Source organism: Canis aureus, chromosome 11 (genome assembly GCF_053574225.1).
Source record: "Canis aureus isolate CA01 chromosome 11, VMU_Caureus_v.1.0, whole genome shotgun sequence".
Classification (NCBI taxonomy): Eukaryota; Metazoa; Chordata; class Mammalia; order Carnivora; family Canidae; genus Canis; species Canis aureus.
In genome coordinates, this window is record NC_135621.1 from 65,845,753 (window position 1) to 65,864,667 (window position 18,915).

The 18,915-nt window shown below is 37.6% G+C and overlaps 2 protein-coding genes across 10 annotated transcripts in view; both read right to left on the reverse strand.

Moving 5' to 3' along the window:
• Positions 1-18,915, reverse strand: part of WDPCP (WD repeat containing planar cell polarity effector) — a 426,161-nt gene that overhangs the window by 34,824 nt on the left and 372,422 nt on the right. For all 9 annotated transcript variants that reach the window (XM_077915604.1, XM_077915602.1, XM_077915603.1 and 6 more), the window contains one exon: positions 10,751-10,830. In XM_077915604.1, the coding sequence (XP_077771730.1) occupies positions 10,751-10,830 (80 nt within the window). The remainder of the gene's footprint in view (positions 1-10,750; positions 10,831-18,915) is intronic.
• LOC144323099 (ADP-ribosylation factor-like protein 4A) lies at positions 490-1,480 on the reverse strand. The gene has a single exon (XM_077913222.1). The coding sequence runs from the start codon at positions 1,374-1,376 to the stop codon at positions 867-869; it is 510 nt and encodes a 169-aa protein (XP_077769348.1). The 5' UTR covers positions 1,377-1,480; the 3' UTR covers positions 490-866.

An 18,915-nucleotide genomic window follows, 5' to 3' on the forward strand; every position in this document is an offset into this window, starting at 1 on the left:
TGGTATCTCATTATAGTTTTGATTTGTATTTCCCTGGTGATGAGTGATGTTGAGCATATTTTGATGTACTAGTTAAGCCATCTCTATGTCTTCTTTGGAAAAATGTCTAGTCATGTCTTCTGCCCATTTACATTTCTTTTTGGCCCTCAATATCTTATTTTTATTATTTTAAGTTAGACCAACTTAAACATTGTCTAGAATTAAGATATAGCATCACATCATTTGATTCCAGAAAAATGTCAAAATTCGTTTGGCCAAAACTTAAAAAAGCAAACACTTCTTCTGTATCCCTTACTGGTTGGACTAAAGTGATCGATATAACTGTATATATATATTAATCTACCTTAACATTTCCATTCATTAGCATTTTATCTTAACATACAAAGCCTTATATGCTATTTCCTTGTAAAGGCTTCCCCCCACAAGATGTAAGGACAAAATACTAGGCAGACACTCTTCAAAGTTTTATTTCACTAACTTCAGGTCAAATTTCCACAACTGTTTTATGGTCAGTAAACTATCCACACTTGGCTTCCCAGAATGGTAGTACTAAAAGCCTTGTGGGGTAAGGAGAAGAGACCATTTTAAGAAGCACTCCATTTACTCATCTTCCACAAGGCAAAAGAGCTGGGCATTGGATTGTCCAACAAAACAAAGCTTTATCAGCATCCAGGAGGGCAGGCAGACAAACCAGGCTATAGACACTCTTCCATTTGTCAACATCAGACCAGAGAAAACCTACTCCACACAGATATAAAAAGGATCACCATTCATCTTTTCTTTTTCTGTTGCCGCAACATTTTTCTTCTTTTAATCATCGTATCATGTAGTTTCTCAAGTCCTTCCTTTAGTCCATCTTCTATGATTTAGCAGGTGGGCTGTAAATGCCAGGGAGTTGATGAGCTCAGTTCACCCATTGCTAACAATTTCTCAATTTGTTGAGACAGAGACAGTGAATTCCTCAGGTCCTGTTGGTTAGCAATGATAAGTACAGGGACTTCCTGATTTTCTGATATCCTGGTTACTTTATGAAGTTCAGTTTTGGCTTCTTCCATTTTTTCAACATCAACAGAGTCCACAACAAACACAATGCCATCTGTGCATCTGGTATATGACTTCCACAGTGGCCTTAATTTCTTCTGACCACCTACATCCCAGAAGTGAAAAGTGACTGTTTTAGAATTTCCCAAGGTTGCCTTAATTTTTTCAGTGTTAAATCCTTTGGTAGGTACAGCATTTACAAATTCATTGAACTGCAGCCTATATAATAGAGTTGTCATTCTACCACAGTCCAAACCCCAAATAACAATGTGAGAGGACTGAAATGAAGGCAGGCTGGATAAGATAGAAGTCTGGTCTGACAGTCCATTCCCCATTTCCAGGTGCAAGTAAGTGTTCCAAATTGAAATGTTTTCTTCTTACTGCTTTAAAACCTCTCTTCCTAGGGGATCCAGCTGCCAGACTCCGAAATTGGAGTCTGGGTCCAAATGAGAAAGCATTTGGTAGGCATTTTTTACATGGGGTTTTGTGGGTAGATGCACCTCATGTCCACTCAGTTTAGCTCTCCATGCAGCTCTCTTCTGCCCATTTCTTTACTGGATTATTTGTTTTTTGGATGTTGAGTTTGGTAAGTTCTTTATAGATTTTGGAAACTAACCAACTAATCAGATACGTCATTTGCAAAGATCTTCTTTCATTCTGTAGGTTGCCTTTTAGTTTTGCTGATTGTTGCCTTCACTGTGCAGAAGTTTCTTATCTTGATGAAGGTCCCGGTTGTTCACTGCTTTTGTTTCCCTTGCCTCTACACACGTGTGCAGTAAGAAGGTGCTACAGCTGAAGTCAAACGGATTGCTGCCAGCGTTCTCTTCCAGGATTTTAATGGTCTCCTGGCTCACATTTAGGTCTTTCATTCATTTTGAGTTTATTTTTTGTGTATGATGTAAGAAAGTGGTTCAGTTTCCTTCTTTTGCATGCAGCTGTCCACTTTTCCCAACACCATTTGTTGAAGAGACTGTCTTTTTCCCATTGTATATTCATTCCTCCTTTGTCAATTAATTGACCATATAATTGTGGGTTTGTTTCTGAGTTTTTAAATTCTAGGCATTTATTGATCTAGGCATCTGTTTTTTGCTAGCACCATACTGTCTTGATGACTACAGCTTTGTAATAGAGCTGGAAGTCCAGAATTGTGATGCCGCCAGCTTTGGTTTTCTTTTTCAAGATTGCTTTGGCTATCAGGGGTCTATTGTGATTCTATACAAATGTTAGGATGATTAGTTCTAATTCTGTGAAAACTGCTAGGGATCACATAAAATGTATAGATTATTTTGGGTAGTACATTTTAACAATATTTGTTCTTCCAATCCATGAACATGGAAAGTTTTCCCATTTCTTTGTGTCTTCTTCTATTTCTTTCATAAGTGTTCTCTAGTTTTCAGAGTACAGATCTTTTACCTCTTTGGTTAGATTTATTCCTAGATGTCTTCTGGTTTTTGGTGCAGTTGTAAATGGGGTCAATTCCTTGATTTCTCTTTCTCTTGTTTCATTATGGTATATAGAAATGCAATGGATTTCTTCAGGTTGATTTTGTGTCCTGTGACTTTGCTGCATTTCTGATAATTTTTTTGGTGGAGTTTTTGGCTTTTCTATGTAAAATGTCATGTCATGGGATGCCTGGGTGGCTCAGTTGGTTAAGTGCTGCCTTCAGCTCAGCACTTGAGCTCAGCTTAGGGTCCTGGGACCAAGCCCCAAATCGGGCTCCCTACTCAGCGGGGAGTCTGCTTTTCTCTCTGCCTCTCTTCTTCTCATGCTCTTATGTCATGTTGTCTGTGAAAGTGAAAGACTGACTTCTTCCTTGCTGATTTGGATACCTTTTATTTCTTTTTGCTGTCTGACTGCTGAGGCTAGGACTTCCAGTACTATGTTAAATAACAGTGGTGAGTGTGGACATCCCAGTCTTTTTTTTTTTTTTTTAAGATTTTATTTATTTATTCATGAGAGACACAGAGAGAGAGGCAGAGACATAGGCAGAGGGAGAAGCAGGCTCCATGTAGGGACTTGATCCCAGGACTCCAGGATCATGCCCTGGGCCGAAGGCAGATGTTCAACCACTGAGCCACCAAGGTGCCTTGGGTCCATCTCTTTATTTAGGATTAATTTCTAGAGGTGGAAGCCCTGGGTCCAAACCCAGAATATTGTGAATTTTAATTGATATTGCTAACTTAAACTCTAAAAAGGTTATATTAATTTACGAGGCCAAAAAAATGCTATTTCTTTGGATACCTAACAATCCACATCTTTGCTAACATGATGGGTAAAATGTGTTTTAATTGGACATCCCAGTCTTATTCCTTACCTTAGAGATAGAGCTCTCAGTTTTTCCCTATTGAAGATGATGTTAGCTGTGGGTCTTTCATGTGTGGCCTTTATGATGTTGAGGTATATTCCCTTTATCCCTACTTTGTTGAGAGATTTTATCATGAATGATGCTATACTTTATCAAATGCTTTTTCTACATCTATTGAGAGGATCATATGGTTCATATCTTTTCTTTTATTAATGTGATATATCAGGTTAATTGATTTGTCAATATTGAACCACCTCTGCAGCCAAAGAAAAAAAATCCCACTTGATCCTAGTGAATTATTCTTTTAAAATATTGTTGGGTTCGATTTGCTAGTACCTTGTTGAGAAGTTTTGCATCCGTGTTCATCAAGGATATTGGCCTATAGTTCTCCTTTTTAATGAGATTTTTGTCTGGTTTTGGAATCAAAGTAATTCTGGCCTTTACAGTTGAATTTGGAAGTTTTTTTTCTATTTCTATTTTTTGGAAAAGTTTGAGAAGAACAGGAATTAACACTTTTTTAAGTGGTAGAATTCACCTGCAAAGCCATCTGGCCCTGGACTTTTGTTTCCTGGGAGACTTTTGATTATTAATTCAATTTCTTTGCTGGTTATTGGTCTACTCAGGCTGTCTGTTTGTTCCTGTTTTAGTTTTTTTTTTTTTTTTTTTTTTTTTTTTTTTTTATTATTTATGATAGTCACAGAGAGAGAGAGGCAGAGACACAGGCAGAGGGAGAAGCAGGCTCCATGCACCGGGAGCCCGACGTGGGACTCGATCCTGGATCTCCAGGATCGTGCCCTGGGCCAAAGGCAGGCGCCAAACCACTGCGCCACCCAGGGATCCCTAGTTTTGGTAGTTTATATATTTTTAGGAATTGATTGATTTCTTCCAGGTTGTCCAATTTGTCAACATACAGTTTTCATAATATTCTCTTCTGACTGTGTTTCCTTGGTGTTGGTTGTTATATCTCTGCTCTCTTTGGGATTTTACTTACTTGGGTCCTTTCTCTTTTCTTTTTGATAAGTCTGGCTAGGTGCTTATCAGTTTTGTTAATTCTATCAAAGAACCAGTTCCTGGTTTCATTGATCTGTTCTACCTTTTTTTGTTGTTGTTGTTCTTTTTATCATTTACTTATGCTCTTATCTTTATTAGTTCCCTTCTGGTGGCTTTAGGCATTATTTGCTGTTCCTTTACTAGCTCCGTTAGGTGTAAGGTTAGGTTGTATACTGGAGACTTTTCTTGCTTCTTGAGGTAGGCCTGTATTGCTATGTACTTCCCTCTTATGGCTACTTTTGCTGCATCCCAAAGGTTTTGGACTGTTGTGATTTCATTTTCATTTGCTCCTATGTATTTTTGTGTTTCTTAATTTCCTGTTTAACCCATTCATTCTTTTTAGAATGTTCTTTATCCTTCATATATTTGTGGTCTTTCCAAATATTTTCTTGTGATTGACTTCTGGTTTCATAGCATTGTGGTCAGAAAATATGCATGGTATGATCTTGATCTTTTTTTTACTTGTTGAGGCCTGGCTGGTGATCCAGTATGTGATCTATTCTGGATAATCCCATGTTCATTTGAAAAGCATTTGTATTCTGTACTTTAGGATGAAATGTTCTGAATATATCAGTTAAGTGTCTCTGGGTCAGTGTGTCATTCAAAGCTACTGTTTCCTTATTGATTTTCTGCTTAGATTATCTTTCCATTGATGTAAGTGGAGCGTTCAAGTCCCCTGCTATTACTGTATTATTATTAATACAATTGTTTCTTTATGTTTGTTATTGTTTTATATATTTGGGTACTCCCAAGTTGGGCGATAAATATTTATAATTATTAGATCTTCTTGTTGGATAGACCACTCCATTATGATAAGGTGGTCCTTCTTCATCTCTTGTTGCAGTCTTCAGTTTAAAATGTAGTTTGTCTGATATAAGTATGGCTACCCTGGCTTTCTTTTGATCTCCATTAACATGATAAATATTTCTTTGTCACCTCACTTTCAATCTGCATGTGTCTTTAGGTCTAAACTGAGTCTCTTGTAGGTAGCGTATAATTGGGTCTTTTTTTTTTTTTAATCTATTCTGATAACCTGTGCCATTTGGTTGTAGCATTTACTCCATTTACATGCTTCCTGATACATATGTGTTTAGTGCCATTTTATTACTTGTTTTGTCAGCATTTCTGGAGATTTTCTCTGTTCCTTTCTAGATTTTGTTGCTTTTGTTCTTTCTTTCCAGTCAGAGAATCTCCTTAAATATTTCTTGTAGGGCTGGTTTAGTGGTCACAAACTGCTTTAAGTTTATTTGTCTGGGAAACTCTGTATCTCTCCTCATATTCTGAATGACACCCTTGATGGATAAATTATTCTTGGTTGAGTATTTTTTGCATTCAGAACATTGAACATTTCATGCCACTCTCTTCTGGCCTGCCAACTTTCTATGGAGAGATCTGCTGCTAACCTTATTTGTCTTCCATTGTAGGTTAGAGTTTTCTTTTCCTTTACTGCTTTCAGGATTCTTTCCTTATCTCTGTATTTTGCAAATTTTGCTACAATATGTCTTGGTGTTGGTCTGCTTTTGTTGATTTTGATAAGAGTTCTCTTTGCCTCCTGGATTTGGATATCTGTTTCCATCTCCAGGTTAGGGAGGTTTTGCTCAAATAAACCTTCTGTCCCCTTTTCCCTCTCTTCTTCTTTTGGGATTCCTATGGTATGAATGTTATTACACTTTACAGAGTCATTGATGCCATAAGTCTACATTCATGATGAAGTAGTTTTCTTTCCTTCTTTTCAGCTTTGTTATTTTCCAAAATTTTATCTTCTATATCACTTACTCATTCTTCTGTTTTTTTCCATCTTTGTGGTCATTACATCCAGTCCATTTTGCATCTTGGTTATAGCATTTTTAATTATTATTTTGGCCTGACTAGATTTTAGGTCTTTTATCTCTGCACTAAGGGACTCTTGTGTTTTCTATACTTTTCTGAAGCTCAGTTAGTATCCTTCTGATTGTTGCATATTATACACATTTTGATTAAGATCCCTGACCATTATCTCTTCTTGTTCTTTCTTTTTGGGGTGAATTCCTCCCTCTTGGGATTTTGTGTAGGTCTCTGTCTTCTGTGTTATGAAAGCCTGTTATGTTTCCCGCTCCTGAGAGTAATGGCTATATTAAGAGGTCCTATAATGTCCAGGTCCTGGAGCTTCAGGAAGTGTTTCTGGTGTATGCTGTGTGCATTCTGCTATTGTGTTTTGGTTACTTTTTACCTTAGGTCAGTTCTCTGCAGAGTTTCTCTTTGCCTGCAGTGGTTAGTATTTTCATTAGTTTAGGTCTACTTGTTAAAAGAGGCTAGATCCTATTTCTCCTAGAGCTGAAGCTCTGCAGCACTCTGTGGTGAGTAGACTGGATGTATGCAGGATGTGCTGGTCTTTTGGGGGAGAGGCCCACTACTCTTCTGACTCTCAGGCACACTTGCCCTAGTTCAGAAGACTTGCAGAGTGCAGAGGGGTAGGGCTTGGTATAAGTGGCTCAAGCCTCCACTGTGGGGTGCTGTGCTGCTCTGAAGTCCCTCTGTGCTGATGGCAGAGGAAGGGGAAGAATGGCATCAGTGGGCTCTCTGGTCCTCAGAGAGTAGAATGTATACCCACCGCTGCTCAGGAAACCCTCACAGAAGAGCAGACAATCTCCTCTCGTGAGGTGTCCCAGGCATCCCTCAGATCACTGCCTTCAACCTATCTGAGTTGTCTGCCCACCCAGTCATGCGGTGCTCCTGGGTTTTATCTCATGTACACTGTCTGTGTTTCAAAACTCCAAATTTTAGTGCCTTACAGACTCACACTGATCCTCGGAGGAGGGTCTGGCCAAGCTGTGGCTGGTGCTAGTTTGTCCCATAAGAGCAGTCACACAAAGGTGCAGGAGGCTTGGAGTTTATGGTAAGGTGCAGCAAGAAGCCAAAGCCCAGGTGACCTGCCCTCAGCAGGTGTCTTGGCTCATATGCTAATGAACGGGGCAGCTCAATATTGTCCACAGGCTCTTCTGTCCCTAGAGAGGCAGTGCCACCTCTCCCAAATACATTCCTAGAAGGAGAACTGTCTCCCACTGCCACCCAGGGGATCCTCAGAGCACACTGTTCACTGTCTGCTCCTGAGCCTTTGCCCTCCTCCACAGGAGCATCTCTATACCCACCAGGCTCTACCTGGAGATGTTGCAGACTTCTAAAACTTTAGTCTCTGAGCTCTGCTACTTCTAAAAACTTGGAAAAATCAGCCACTCTCATTTTCCCTATCAGTGGTTTTAGGGAAGTGCTTTTCTTGTTCAATGCCCTGCACTCTATTCATTCTGTCCTCTCTCTCTGATCAGGGCTCCCTCTCTTCTGCAGCTCTCGTGATTCCTTTCTCCCCCATATCACACCTCTGCATCTTCTAGTCTTCAAGTTGTGGCTTCTTTTCTCCCTCTAGTTAGGCAGTTTCTTCTCTCAGTTCCCAGATTGATTTCCTGGGTGTTTAGAATGATTTGATATGTATCTAGCTATGCTGGATGGACAAGGCAAATATAGGGTCCTCCACTACTCTGCCATCTTAACTCTTACTCTTTTATTCTTAAAGTACAGTTTTGCCAGGTAAAGTATTCTTGTTTGGCAATTTTTTTCTTTCAGTGTTTTTTTGTTTTTGTTTTGTTTTGTTTTGGTTTGTTTTTTGTTTTTTGTTTTTTTTTGATAGAGAGCATGAGTAGGGAGATGGCGGAGAAGGGCAGAGGGAGAAGTAGACTCTCCACTGAGCAGGGAGCCCGATGAGGAGCTTGGTCCCAGGGCCCTGGGATTATGATCTGAACCAAAGGCAGATGCTTAACCAACAGAGCCACCCAGAGGCCCTTCTCCTTATTTAAAATAATTTTTATTTCTTTACTTTTAACTTTTAGGTTTTTGTTTTCATTTATTTTTCTGAGTTTATTTTGTTCATGTATTGCTCTCCTGATTTTCTTTAGTTATCTGTGTGCTCTTTTTAGCTCATTGAGCTTTTTATTTTTTTAAATTATTTTTTATTTATTTTCATTGAGCTTTTTATTTATTTATTTATAAATATATTTTTTAAGGTTTTACTAATTTATTCATGAGAGACACAGAGAGAGAGAGAGAGAGAGAGAGAGAGAGTGAGAGAGAAAGGGACACAGGCAGAGGGAGAAGCAGGCTCCATGCAAGGAGCCCGATGTAGGACTCGATCCCAGGACCCAGGATCATGCCTTGGGCCAAAGGCAGGCGCCAAACCACTTAGCCACCCAGGGATCCCCTTCATTGAGCTTTTTAAGGATAATTTTTTTTAAAATTCTCTGTCAGGCAGTTCATGGAGCTCCATTTTTGGCACTGGTTACTGGAACTTTTTAGTTTCCTTTGGTGGTGTTATGTTTGCCTGATTATTTGTGACTTTATAGCCTTGCACTGATGTCTGTGCAACAAAAAGAGCAAGAACTTCTTCTATTCTTTACAGAGTGTTTTTGGGAGGTAGAGACCTACTCCTGAAGGTCACCAGGAAACAAGCCTGCCTCCAGGGGTACAGTTGAGCAGAACTAGGGCCAGATCACGGGGCTGCTTCCAGGTCTACAGTTAGGTCAGTGGTTGGCTGGTTTATTACTGGGGGCATCAGCAGGCATAGTTTGTGTTGGTTACCCAGGTGGGTAGGCTACTTCTGAGTCCATAGTTGGCAGGCCTGTTACTTGGGACACAGATTGGCATGTCTCCTCCCAGGTCCCGGGGTGGACAAGACCGACTCTGGGATCACATTTGAGCAGTTGGAGCTGGTTATGGGGTTGCTTCTAGGTCTACAGTTGGATCAGCAGTCAGTGGGCTTGTTGCTAGGGTCACAGGGAGGTGTCATCCCTGCCTCAAGTCCATTGGGGGGCAGGGCTGGTACCAGGACAATGGATGGGTGGGGCTAGAACATGTACATGGGGTAATAGAGCTGCTCCTGGGTCTGTAGTCAGGTCCTGGGGCAGGGGTATGCCTTCTCAAAGAGTCCTCTGTCTTGGGCTCTACTGTGGTGTTACAACTTCCTACCTGTATTTTGAAGCTCCCATAGTGGCACTTTTGTTTGTGGATGTTTGCCAAATTCATGTTTTTTTGGCAGGGGAATGAGGGCTGGAGACCTCTTGTTCTGCCGTCTTGTTTAGCCATCCCTTAGCTGCTGGCTTTGTTGAATGCTATTCACTTCACACTTCTTTTCAAATTCAAAGGAAAACAAAATAGGAAAATGCCATTTTCTTTCTCTACAGGAAATAATTTATCTTTAAACTACTAATGCCAAAGCGTTGGTTTAAATTATTTATTTAACTGCTCATCCTTTATAGGAATCATTCCATTGAAATTTTGAGATTTTAGATGAGAAAAACTGAAGAGTTGAAATGATAGTACTTTGGGTTGGAGTTGGGACCATATATTGTATAGGCTTTGTGACATACACTTGGTAGACCTCAGTTTATAAAACAATAGCAGTAAAGTAAGTGCTATAAGCCTGGAACTATGCAATCCTTCTTAACAGTTCTTTTTTTCTCCTGTCCACTTCCCTCAGATGCTGAAGGAAGCATAGGTCTGGGCTCTGCAGAAAAAAAACCCCCACAAAACTTCATATAAAGTCTCATAATTCCACATGCCTCTCTTGTCCTTCTTTGTATCTTTTTTTTGTACCAAATTTTGCATTTCAAAGTCTCAAAGAAGTAAGTAGCAGTGACCCATTTTTCAGAGAGCAAGGTAAGAAAATAAATAGGCCAAGCTAAGATTCATCTTAGAGAAAAGTGAAAAGGGGACATAGTGAGGACATTCAAATATTAACCATTTTTGTTCCTTCACACACAGTCATCTATGTTTTATTTGTGCTTTTTCTGTAATTTCTCATATAGTTTCTTCTGCATGTTGATATTCTTATCTGTGAAGGCCACCTGCTCAGCTGAACATCTTGGCTGGAAGTGATTGCTCTCTTACCTCCTCATGCTTTTCTGGGGGTACCACTTATAGTCTAACTTACTATGTTCATATCTTTCTTACTAAATTAGGCAAGAATCATGCCAATTTTCTATGGCCTACAAAGCCTGGCTTCTCAAAGTATAATCTCCAATCCAGCAGCATACACATGATTGAGAGCTTGTTAGAAATTGGGCATCATGGGCTCTGCTACAGACCTATTCAATGAGAATCAACATTTTAGCAAGATCCCCAAATTTATTGTATGATCACTAAAATTGAGCCTTTGCTAAAATCAGTGGGCTTGGTATTTTACATTATATTATCCAAGAACCATCTTATAACACACTAACTAGCAATGCCCAAGGACTTATTTTTATTCATTTACTAGAAGCTCTTGCCAGTTATAACATTGTTATTCTGTTATGCTTTAAATATTTTGGGTAATTTGGATACCATTACCTTCTTCATTGCAGGTCTTAGTCATCAAAGATTCAGCACGAGTGTCTTTTTCAAGTTCATTTCTTCCATCAAGTACTTGTCTGTTTTTTTAATTGAAAAAAGAGATTAAAAAGAAAGGATGGAGTTAATATTGAATACTTGCAAATTTCTGAAGTTTTAAAAAATGTAATAAAAACATTTCCTTGGAACCTTTCAACAATACAATCGTTTAAATACCATAATGTTACAAACAATGAAAATTGTTTTCAATTTTTCCCATCATCAAATAATTTATAGGACATTTTTGAACAATTAAATTCAAATTTAAGATACAAATAAAATGTTTTACATATATGATTTTCAAAAGAAGTAATAGGAACAAAGTGAGTCTCTTAAACTGCTGGGATTTAGACTATTAATATGTATGGTAAAATATTTCCTATTAAATAAATTTTATTTTCCTAGTTTTAAAAGTAATCTATAACTGTAGAAAAATTTAAAAACTGCAGGAAAAAAACATTAACATAATTCAAATATCCAGAGTTCTCACCTGGATAATTAGCTCCTATACTTATTATTATGCATTTTTAAAAACAAAGCTGAGATAATATTGCCTTATAAAATTTTATATAGCTCTCATACATTTTTTGTTAAATTTTTTATTTAAATTATTATACATTAAAATGAACTTTTTTTAAAAAAGATTTTATTTATTTACTCATGAGAGACACACAGAGAGAGAGGCAGAGACACAGGCCGAGGGAGAAGCAGGCTCCATGTGGGGAGCCTGACGTGGGACTCGATCCAGGGACTCCAGGATCATGCTCTGGGCTGAAGGCAGCGCTAAACCGCTGAGCCACCCAGGCTTCCCTAAAATGAACTTTTAAAGGTATAGTTTCGGGATCCCTGGGTGGCGCAGCGGTTTGGCGCCTGCCTTTGGCCCAGGGCGCGATCCTGGAGACCCCGGATCGAATCCCACATCAGGCTCCCGGTGCATGGAGCCTGCTTCTCCCTCTGCCTATGTCTCTGCCTCTCTCTCTCTCTCTCTGTGACTATCATAAATAAATAAAAATTAAAAAAAAAATTTAAAGGTATAGTTTCTAGGGGCATCTGGCTAGCTCAGTTGGAAGAGAATGTGACTCTTGATTTCAGGATTGTGAGTTTGAGCTTCACTTTGGGTATAGAGATGATGTAAAAATAAAAATCTTTAAAAAAATAGATATCTATTCTATGAATTTAACAGATGTATAGATAGATATATGTTACTGCTGGGGTGCCTGGGTGGCTCAGTTCGGTTAAGCAGTCTGCTTCTGATTTCAGCTCAGGGAATGATCTCAGGGTTCTGGGATAGAGCCCCCCCTAGTCAGGCTCTGTGCTCAGCAGGGAGTCCCCTTAAGGATTCTCTTTCCCCCTCTCCTCCTTCCCTCTCTAAAATAAACAAACATCTTTAAAAAAAAGATTTCTGTTCTGCTACCACAATCAGAATACAAAATAGTCTCAGCATGCCAAAAAAACTCTCTCACTTAACAGTCACACTTTCCCCTATTAGTAACCCCACTAGTCTTTCCTTGATAACTACAGTTTTGACTTCAGGACTGTCATGTAACTATAATCCTAGGTAAAAACTTGTGACAGGATTCCGTCACTTAGTGTAATGTTCTTGATATTCATCTAAGATGTTACATTCGATAGTTTACTTTTTATTGCTGAGGAGTATTTCACTGTATAGATGCTACCAGTTTATTCACCTTTTGAAGGATATTTGTTTTTCCAGGTTTTGGTGACTATAAATAAAATGACTCTAACCATTCATGTAGAGGTTTTTGTGTGATATAAGGTTTAATTTTTCTAGTGTAAATATGCAAGAATATGATTGCTGGCTCATATGGTAAATATATGTTTAATTTTGTAGAAAGCTACTGAATTTTTTCCAAGATGGCTCTACCATTTGGTATTCTCATCAGCAGGGTATAGAGAGTTTTGTTCCTGTGCATCCTAACTAGTGGTTGGTATTATAAGTATTTTTTTTTGTTATTATAGACAATGTAGTAGGTATGCAGAGGTAGTTCATTGTGGTTTTGATTTTGCATTTCCCTCATGGCTAATGACATTGAATATTTTCTCATGTGCTTTTTTGTTTTTTTTTAAGATTTTTTTAGGGGGATCCCTGGGTGGCTCAGCGGTTTAACTCCTGCCTTCGGCCCAGGGCATGATCAAGATTGTGCTTTTAGTGTCAGATCTGAGAATTCTTAGTCTAATCCCAGATAATGAAGATTTATTCCTATACTTTCTTTTAAAAATTTTATAGTTTTGCATTTTATATTTAGGTGTAGAATCCATTTTAAGTTAATTATTGAATAAGGTGTGAGGTTTAGTTTGGGGCTCATTGCTTTTACACATAAGATGTCCAGTTGTTCCAGTACCATTTGTTGAAGAGTACTCTTTCTCCATTGAATGGCTTTTGTACTTTTGTCAAAAATCAATGGGGCATATATATACATAGATTTATTTCTGGATGGTCTATTCTATTTCATTAATCCATGTGTCCTTTTTATAATACTGCACTTTCTTGATTAGTATAGTTGTAGAGTAGGGAATAACAAACCACAGTCCATGAGATTAATTAAGGTAATTTACAGAAACTTTATTTTTGTAGATAAAGTTTTATTGAAATACATCCACACCTATTTGCATATTGTCAGTGGCTGCTTTTTGCTGTAATAGCTATCTATGACAGGGACTCTATGATTTTCAAAACCTAAAACATTTACTAAATGACCCTTCACAGAAAATGTTTGCTAATTCTTGCTTTAGAAAACGTCTTAATATCACGCATGATTTTTCCAACATTATTTCCCTTCTTCAAAATTGTGTTTGCTATTCCAATTCCTATCCTTCTGTATAAATTTTGGAATCAGCTTCTCTGTATCTACGTAAAATCATTCTGAGATGTTGATTAAAATTGTATTAAATGTTTAGATTAATCAGAAGACAACTGACATGCATACCATGTTGAGTCTTTTGGTCCATAACTATGGGGCCTGTCTCCATTTATTTTGGTCTTTGGTTACTTTAAGCAGTATTTAGAACTCCCTGAAGACAAAGACCAGGAACAGATGGCTTCACAGGTAAATTCAACCAAACATTTTTTTTTTCTAAATTTTAATTAAAATTCCAGCTAGTTAAAATACAGTGGGATATTTGTTTCAGGTGTAAAATTTAGTGATTCATCACTTACGTACAACATCCAGTGCTCATCACAACCCGTGCTCTCCTTAATGCCTGCCCATCACTTATTTAACCCATCCAGTCACCTACCTACCTTCCAGTTTTCTATAGTTAAAAATCTGTTTCTTGGTTTGTTTTCTCCTCCCCCCGAAGTTATTCCATTTTGTTTTAAAAATGCCACATATGAGTGAAATCATAGAGTGTCTGTCTTCCTCTGACTGACTTTGCTTAGCATAATATACTCTAGCTCTATCTATTTCATTGCAAATGGCAGAATTTCATTCTTTTTGATGGCTAAGTAATATTTTATTGTATATATAAATCATCTTTTCTTTATTCATTCATCAGCCCATGGTCATTCGAGCTCTTTCCATAGTTTGGCTATTGTTGATAATGCTACTATAAACAGCAGGATGGATGTGTCCCTTTGTATCTGTATTTCTATATTCTTTGGGTAAATATGGAGCAGTGCAATTGCTAGGTCATAGGATAGTTCCATTTTTAACATTTTGAGGAACCTCTGTACTGTTTTACACAGCGGTTGCACCAGTGGATTGCATTCCTGCCAATAGTATAAGAGAATTCCATTTCCTCTCCATTCTCACCAACACCTGTTGTTTCCTGTGTTGTTAATTTTAGCCATTCTGAGTGGTGTGAAGTGGTGTCTCATTATAGTTTTGATTTGTATTTCCCTGGTGATGAGCGATGTTGAGCATATTTTGATGTGCTGGTTAAGCCATCTCTATGTCTTCTTTGGAAAAATGTCTAGTCATGTCTTCTGCCCATTTCTTAAACTGGATTATTTGTTTTTTGGATGTTGAATTTGGTAAGTTCTTTATAGATTTTGGAAACTAACCAACTAATCAGATACGTCATTTGCAAAGATCTTCTTTCATTCTGTAGGTTGCCTTTTAGTTTTGCTGATTGTTGCCTTCACTGTGCAGAAGTTTCTTATCTTGATGAAGGTCCCGGTTGTTCACTGCTTTTGTTTCCCTTGCCTCTACACACGTGTGCAGTAAGAAGGTGCTACAGCTGAAGTCAAACGGATTGCTGCCAGCGTTCTCTTCCAGGATTTTAATGGTCTCCTGGCTCACATTTAGGTCTTTCATTCATTTTGAGTTTATTTTTTGTGTATGATGTAAGAAAGTGGTTCAGTTTCCTTCTTTTGCATGCAGCTGTCCACTTTTCCCAACACCATTTGTTGAAGAGACTGTCTTTTTCCCATTGTATATTCATTCCTCCTTTGTCAATTAATTGACCATATAATTGTGGGTTTGTTTCTGAGTTTTTAAATTCTATTCCATTGATCTAGGCATCTGTTTTTTGCTAGCACCATACTGTCTTGATGACTACAGCTTTGAAATAGAGCCGGAAGTCCAGAATTGTGATGCCGCCAGCTTTGGTTTTCTTTTTCAAGATTGCTTTGGCTATCAGGGGTCTATTGTGGTTCTATACAAATGTTAGGATAGTTTGTTCTAATTCTGTGAAAACTACTGGTGGTATTTTGATAGGGATAACATTAAATGTGTAGATTATTTTGGGTAGTAAAGATATTTTAACAATATTTGTTCTTCCAATCCATGAACATGGAAAGTTTTCCCATTTCTTTGTGTCTTCTTCTATTTCTTTCATAAGTGTTCTCTAGTTTTCAGAGTACAGATCTTTCACCTCTTTTTTTCTCAAGATTTTATTTATTTATTTGAGAGATAGAGAACATGAGGAGGGACAGAGGGAGAGGAAGAAGCAGGCTCTCCGCTGAGCAGAGAGCCTGATATGGGGTTTGAGCCCAGGATCCTGGGATCATGACCTGAGCAGAAGGCAGTTGTTTAATCGATTAAGCCACCCAGGCATCCCCACATCTTTGGTTAGGTTTATTTCTAGGTATCTTCCCATTTTTGGTGCAGTTGTAAATGAGATTGATTCCTTGATTTCTCTTTCTGGTGCTTCAGTATGGTGTATAGAAATGCAACTGATTTCTGTACATTGATTTTGTACCCTGTAAATTTATGGAATTCATATAACAGTTCTAGCAGTTTTGGGTGGAGTCTTTCGGGTTTTCTATATATATAGTATTGTGTCATCTACAAATAGGGGAAATTGACTTCTTCCTTCCTTATATGGATGCCTTCTATTTCTTTTGTTATCTGATTGCTTAGGCTAAGGCTTCAAGTAAATGTTAAGTAACAGTGGTGAGAGTGAACATCCCTGTCTTATTCCTGACCTTAGAGATAAAGCTGTTTTTCCCTATTGAAGATGATGTTAGCTGTGTACTTTTTGTATATGGCGTTTATTATGCTGAGGTATGCACCCTCTATCCCTGCTTTGTTGAGAGATTTTATCATGAATGGATGTTGTACTCTATCATACAGTTTTTCTGCGTCTCTTGAAATGATCATATGGTTCTTTTATTTATGTGGTGTAGCAGGTTGATTGATTTACAGATATTGAACCACCTCTACAACCCAGAAAAGAAATCCCACTTGATCCTGGTGAATTATTCTTTTAAAGTATTGTTGGATTCAGTCTGCTAGTACCTTGTGGAGAAATTTTGCTTATAGTTCTCCTTTTGAATGGGGTCTTTGTCTGGTTTTGGAATGAAGGTAATACTGGCCTTGTAAAATGAATTTGGAAGTTTTATTTCCATTTCTATTTTTTGGAATAGTTTCGAATAGTTTGAAACTTTTAAATGTTTTGTAGAATTCACCTGTGAAGCCATCTGGCTCTGGACTTTTGTTTATTGGGACACTTTTGGTAGTTTATATATTTCTACAAATTGATTGATTTTTCTCAGGTTGTCCAATTTGTTGACACATAGTTTTTCATAATATTTTCTTATAATTGTTTATATTACTGTGGTGTTGGTTGTTATATCTCTGCTCTCATTTGTGATTTTTCCTTACTTGGGTCCTTTCTCTTTTCTTTTTGATAAGTCTGGCTAGAGGCTTATCAGTTTTGTTAATTCTTACAAAGAACCAGTTCCTGGTTTCATTGATCTGTTCTACTTTTTTTTTTGTTCTTTTTATTATCATTTATTTATGCTCTGATCTTTATCAGTTCCCTTCTGCTGGCTTTAGACATTATTTGTTGTTCCTTTACTAGCTCCGTTAGGTGTGTGTAAGGTTAGGTTGTATATTGGAGACTTTTCTTGCTTCTTGAGGTAGGCCTATATTGCTCTTTTAGCTACTTTTACTGCATCCCAAAGGTTTTGGACTGTCATGTTTTCATTTTCATTTGTTTCCATGTGTTTTTAAAAATTTCTTTGATTTCCCGGTTGACTCATTCATTGTTTAGCAGCATGTTGCTTAGTCTCCATGTATTTGTGGTCTTTCCAGATATTTTCTTGTGGTTGACTTCTGGTTTCATAGCATTGTGGCCAGAAAATATGCATGATATGATTTCAGTTTTTTTGTACTTTTTGAGGCCTGATTTGTGACCTACTATGTGATCTCTTCTGGATAATGCCCCATGTGCATTTAAAAGAAAATTTATATTCTGTACTTTAGGATGAAATGTTCTGAATATATCTGTTAAGTGTCTCTCGGTCAGTGTGTCATTCAAAGCTACTGTTTCCTTATTGATTTTCTCCTTAGATGATCTTTCCATTGATGTAAGTGGAGCGTTCAAGTCCCCTGCTATTACTGTATTATTATTAATAAAATTGTTTCTTTATGTTTGTTAATGTTTTATGTATTTGGGTGCCCCCAGGTTGAGGGCAAAAATATTTATAATTATTAGATCTTCTTGTTGGATAGACCCGTTCATTATGATATAGTGCCCTTCTTCATCTCTTGTTGTAGTCTTCAGTTTAAAATCTAGTTTGTCTGATATAAGCATGGCTCCCTGGCTTTCTTTTGACTTCCATTAACATGATAAATATTCCTCTATCTATCACCTCACTTTCAGTCTGCATGTGTCTTTAGGTCTAAACTGAGTCTCTTGTAGGTAGCGTATAGTTGGGTCTTTTTTTTTTTTTTTAATCTATTCTGATAACCTGTGTCATTTGGTTGTAGCATTTAGTCCATTTACATTCAGAGTGCTTCCTGATACATATGTGTTTAGTGCCATTTTATTACTTGTTTTGTCAGTGTTTCTGGAGATTTTCTCTGTTCCTTTCTAGATTTTGTTGCTTTTGTTCTTTCTTTCCAGTCAGAGTCCCCTTTAATTTTCTTGGGGCTGGTTTAGTGGTCATGAATTCCTTTAGGTTTTGTTTGTCTGGGAAACTCTTTATCTCTCCTTGTATTCTGAATGACATCTTGCCAGATAAAGTATTCTTGGCTGTGTATTTTTTCCATTCAGCACATTGAATATATCCTGCCACTCCCTCTGGCTTGCCAGATTTCTGTGGAGAGATCTGTAGCCAGGCCTGTGGGTTTCCCTTGTAAGTTAGGGACTTCTTTTTTCTTTCTGCTTTTAGGTGTTTTTCTCTATCAGTATATTTTGAAATTTTAATTACAGCATGCCTTGGTATTGGCTTACATTTGTTGATTTAGATGGGAGTTCTCTGTGCCTTCTGGATTTGGATGTCTGTTTCCTTCTTCAGGCTAGGGAAGTGTTCAGTTTTATTTCCCCGGATATATTTTCCATCTCCTTTTCTCTCTCTTCTTCTTTTGAGACTCTTAATACAATTGCTATTATATTTGATAGAGTCAGTGAATTCCTCAAGTCTATTCTCATGATCCATAATTCTTCTCTGGTTTGTTTTACTTCCTCTTTTTCCATTATTCTATCTTCTGTATCACTTACTTATGTCTTTGCTTCTTCTATCCTGGTGCTCATTACATCCTGGTGTACAATTACATTTGAATTTCAATTATTGGATCTTTCATTTCTATTTTTAAAAATTATTTTCCCTCTGTAGTAAGGATCTCCTTGAAGTCTTCAGTATTTTTCTCAAGCTCAGTGAGATATCCTTATAATTGTTGCTTTAAATTCTTTTTCTTTTAAAGATTTTATTTATT

Bases quoted from the DNA above. Each gene is read 5' to 3' on its own strand.
- LOC144323099 (XM_077913222.1), bottom strand. From the start codon at position 1,376: ATGGGGAATGGACTGTCAGACCAGACTTCTATCTTATCCAGCCTGCCT.